General features: G+C 36.7%; 1 protein-coding gene across 1 annotated transcript in view; it reads left to right on the top strand.

Moving 5' to 3' along the window:
* The window catches only part of LOC104714970, a 3,859-nt gene extending 1,570 nt beyond the window's left edge, over positions 1 to 2,289 (top strand). Inside the window, exons 3-8 of the mRNA XM_019229850.1 lie at positions 474 to 593; positions 703 to 786; positions 1,048 to 1,175; positions 1,293 to 1,374; positions 1,466 to 1,695; positions 2,181 to 2,289. Coding sequence (XP_019085395.1) covers positions 474 to 593; positions 703 to 786; positions 1,048 to 1,175; positions 1,293 to 1,374; positions 1,466 to 1,695; positions 2,181 to 2,289 — 753 coding nt within the window. The remainder of the gene's footprint in view (positions 1 to 473; positions 594 to 702; positions 787 to 1,047; positions 1,176 to 1,292; positions 1,375 to 1,465; positions 1,696 to 2,180) is intronic.

The raw sequence follows: 4,874 nt of genomic DNA, 5'->3' as shown, positions 1-4,874 counted from the left end.
CTTTTTGTCCTGGTGAATGGTTAGATTCGTTCCTCATCTTTTTTGCGATTTTGGTTTTTAGGGTTTCCAGGATTATTAATAGTTTGTTCTTTGTTTATAGGGTTTGAAGATTGTCTCCGCATGAAACATTCTTCGGGGTGTGTAAATCTCTGTTATTACTACTATCGTATTTGGATGATGTTTGATTCGGTGTACAACTGAGTTCTTTTCTTCTTCGTCCTGGTGATAATTGGTTAAGATTTGTTCCTTTATCTTTTTGCGATTTTGGTTTCTTAGGGTTTCCGAAGATTTGTTCCTTGTCCTACACTTAGGGTTTCTTATGATTTCTAAAGATTCTGTTTCGGTTTAAGCCTATCTCATTTGGATCGTTTAATCAATAGGCACTTACCTGTTTTGTTAAGAGAACTGTTTGAGTTTGCCTCTTTTTGTATGTCTTTATCACAATTTTTTTTGTTCTTGGGTTTGTTTTGCAGACATCACTATTCTTCCTTCATATATGTCCGTCTTCGCAGCGAGTCGTGTACCTGAAGCTCGCAGGTCGGCTATTGCTGGTTGTTTCTCCGTCTCATTTGGAGCTTTGGGGATCTTCTCAGGTTCTTTGCTTAATCATCATCCCTGCATTTCGTCACTCTCATTCTTAATTAGGGGGTCTAGAGCTCGTTAACTGATAGCTTGTTTGATTTTTGTGTCTTTCCGGGATAGCAACGAGTTGAGAAGTCTGTGCGAGAAGAAGGAGAGAATTTGCATGCTGTGTGGAGTCCAGACTCTAAATTGATTGCTGTTCTTGTAAGTTCTTAGTTTCACTCTTTTTACTTAGCTGGTTTCTGCTACTCAGTCCTTATTCACCTGAGAATTTATTGATTTGCGGATACATAATCTAGTTCTTGGATCTTAAGGATGACAAAAGAAACACACATTGTATTTACACACATTGATGATATCAGACATTCATAAGCCTTATCTCATTTGGATCGTTTAATCAATAGGCGTGAAGCTTGATGGTATCAGACATTCTTAGGCCTACCTCATTTTTGTTTTGTTTTGCAGACATCATCTTTCTTTCTTCATATATATAAAATAAAACCCGGAGAGAGACAACCATCGGAGTTGTGTTTTGCAACCATATCTCTTTTGCTAAGTGAGCAGGTCCCTTTTGCTGGGAAGGACTTGTCTTTGTAAGTGCTTTTTTCTGTACGTGTCTCTGCCGTGCCCAACATTTACCGTATGAGTTGAGTTGACACAGTAATGTTTTGTGACTGGAAATGTAAGGCCAATTCTTTCACTCTGTGTAGGAGCAATTTTGTGAGGGACAGCAAAACTATGCTTTTGGGACTCTCTGATGGATGTTTATATAGTATTTCCTGGAAAGGAGAGGTAATAATGTATATCTGCCTCATCTTCGTTGTTTGCTTTTGGGTTCTTTGTGCAGGACTCCTGATTTCTAAATTTGTGTTTGTCATTGTAGTTTGGTGGAGCTTTCAGTATTGGCTTCCATTCTTCTGATAGCAACATTGATAGACTCTTGTCCTACACTTTTGGTAATGGGCTAGTTTCTGGAGTAGCTTCGGAAACACTTGCATCTGATAAGGATTTCTTAACAAAATCGGCTATTGTTCAGCTATTGGTTAAGATTCTTAATAGTTTGTTCTTGTTTATAGGGTTTGAAGCTTGTCTCGGCTTGAAGCAATCGTTGAGGTATGTAAAACTCTGTGTTCTCGATTTCAATTTCTGTTTTTTTTTTTTTTTTGTTATCTGAGTTGTGGATGATTGAAATCGAAGGAGAGAACAAATATGTATGAACAGCTCTCGTAGATGAGATCGTTTCGCAATTGACAATTTTATTGGGATTCTGGAATCAAGATGATTTCAATATCTGGTTGTTTTTTTGGTTTTTTTGTTGGTTTTGTTTTCTGAATTTTGGAGGATTGAAATCGAATTAGAGAACAAACATGTATGATAAGTTCTTTTCAATGAGATTGTTTTGCAATTGACAATTCGTTTTGGGATTTTGGAATCAAGATGTTTGTTTCAATAGGATTTCAAAACCTTTTAAATCGTCCTGCAGACTCTTAATCTTGGGATATATTGTGAACAGTTTGGTTTTTGTTTTTGTTTTTTGTTTTTCTTTCAAAACCCAAGAAGATTCATTGGCAGACACTAGTCTAATTGTGTTCTGTCAGATTCTTTTTGGGGACATTGTCCCTTGCAAACTGTGAATTGAACTGGCTGGGTAGTGCATGCATGTTGGGAGTTGGAAAAGAGATTTCGATGGGAATGACCTCCGGGTAAAAGTCTTAAGACAAAGACTGAATAACACAAAAGAGCTCTAAGAGTTTGGTACCCACGGCTTTAAATGGAAATATTACAAGACATAAGAGCTCTAAGAGTTGGAATTGGAATGACCTACGGGTTAAAAGTCTTAAGACAAAGACTGAAAAGAGCTCTTATGTCTTGTAAACTGGCTGGGTAGTGCATGCATGTTGGGAGTTGGAAAAGAGATTTCGATGGGAATGACCTACGGGTAAAAGTCTTAAGACAAAGGCTGAATAACACAAAAGAGCTCTAAGAGTTTGGTACCCACGGCTTTAAATGGAAATATTACAAGACATAAGAGCTCTAAGAGTTGGAATTGGAATGACCTACGGGTTAAAAGTCTTAACAAAGACTGAAAACAGCTCTAAGAGTTTGGTACCTACGGCTTTGGACGGAAATAACCTATGGCTTAGAAAAATTACAAGACATAAGAGCTCTAAGAGTTGGAATGGGAATGACCTACGGGTTAAAAGTCTTAAGACAAAGACTGAAGAACACAAAAGAGCTCTAAGAGTTGGAATTGGAATGACCTACGGGTTTAAAGTCTTAAGACAAAGACTGAATAACACAAAAGAGCTCTAAGAGTTTGGTACCCACGGCTTTAAATGGAAATATTACAAGACATAAGAGCTCTAAGAGTTGGAATTGGAATGACCTACGGGTTAAAAGTCTTAAGACAAAGACTGAAAAGAGCTCTAAGAGTTTGGTACCCACGGCTTTGGATGGAAATAACCTATGGCTTAGAAAAATTACAAGACATAAGAGGTCTAAGAGTTGGAATGGGAATGACCTACGGGTTAAAAGTCTTAAGACAAAGACTGAAGAACACAAAAGAGGGGTGCCCACGGCTTTGGATGGAAAGAACCTATGGCTTAGAAAAATTATAAGACAGAGCAAAGTACAAAGAAGACAAAGACTGAATAACACAAAAGAGCTCTGGTACCCACGGCTTTGGATGGAAAGAACCTATGGCTTAGAAAAATTATAAGACAGAGCAAAGTACAAAGAAGACAAAGACTGAATAACACATAAGAGCTCTGGTACCCACGGCTATGGATGGAAACAAACCTATGGCTTAGAAAAATTATAAGACAGAGCAAAGTACAAAGAAGACAAAGACTGAATAACACATAAGAGCTCTGGTACCCACGGCTATGGATGGAAACAAACCTATGGCTTAGAAAAATTATAAGACAGAGCAAAGTACAAAGAAGACAAAGACTGAATAACACATAAGAGCTCTGGTACCCACGGCTATGGATGGAAACAAACCTATGGCTTAGAAAAATTATAAGACAGAGCAAAGTACAAAGAAGACAAAGACTGAATAACACATAAGAGCTCTGGTACCCACGGCTATGGATGGAAACAAACCTATGGCTTAGAAAAATTATAAGACAGAGCAAAGTACAAAGAAGACAAAGACTGAATAACACATAAGAGCTCTGGTACCCACGGCTATGGATGGAAACAAACCTATGGCTTAGAAAAATTATAAGACAGAGCAAAGTACAAAGAAGACAAAGACTGAATAACACATAAGAGCTCTGGTACCCACGGCTATGGATGGAAACAAACCTATGGCTTAGAAAAATTATAAGACAGAGCAAAGTACAAAGAAGACAAAGACTGAATAACACATAAGAGCTCTGGTACCCACGGCTATGGATGGAAACAAACCTATGGCTTAGAAAAATTATAAGACAGAGCAAAGTACAAAGAAGACAAAGACTGAATAACACATAAGAGCTCTGGTACCCACGGCTATGGATGGAAACAAACCTATGGCTTAGAAAAATTATAAGACAAAAGAGCAAAGTCTTAAGACAAAGACTGACAGACACACGACTTAAAGAAGTTATAAGACAAAAATATTTGGCAAACCAATTTAAGAGTGTTTAAGCAGAGGGCCAACAAGGTAAGTAAAGGGGCATGTATGTTCAATGGAGACTAACTAATTATGATTTCCTCAGGTATGTGGTTCTGAAGGCGTTCAAATGGACAAACTCTGAGGAGATTACAAGTGTAGCAGACTTCTTTAACAGGTATGTATTTTTAAAATTTGTTTGAATTAGTTGATTATATTTTGAAAATCACAAGTATGAGACAGAAACGTGAAGTAAATACTACTTTTGATTTGTTTAGGTATATGCTTGAAAAAGGTGTTCATAACCAGGTATATCTCAACTTGTCTGTGATTAATTGTTATTATCACCTGTGAAAATTACATGTTTAAGTTAAATAGTTGTCTTAACTTATATATCTACGTAACGTAAAGATATTAGATATGTATATCTAAAACACCATTCTAATTAAAGATGTATCTTGAATAGTTGTCTTTACAACTTATTGTTAACATATCCATTGTTAACTTATTGTGTCTCTGTTTCGGTACTTAAGTAACTTAGAATTTCTCATATCGGTAATTGTAGAAACTCATTGTTAACTTATTGTGTCTCTGTTTTGGCACGTATGTATCATAGAGTTTATCATTTTATAATTGGAAATGCTCTTGTAGTCTATTGTAGTTTTGAACGTAGATGAGACTCTTGCAATTGATG

The sequence above is a fragment of the Camelina sativa genome, chromosome 9 (genome assembly GCF_000633955.1).
Source record: "Camelina sativa cultivar DH55 chromosome 9, Cs, whole genome shotgun sequence".
NCBI lineage: Eukaryota > Viridiplantae > Streptophyta > Magnoliopsida > Brassicales > Brassicaceae > Camelina > Camelina sativa.
The sequence above is the reverse complement of the archived record's forward strand: the minus strand, read 5'-3'. Positions and strand labels throughout refer to the sequence as shown.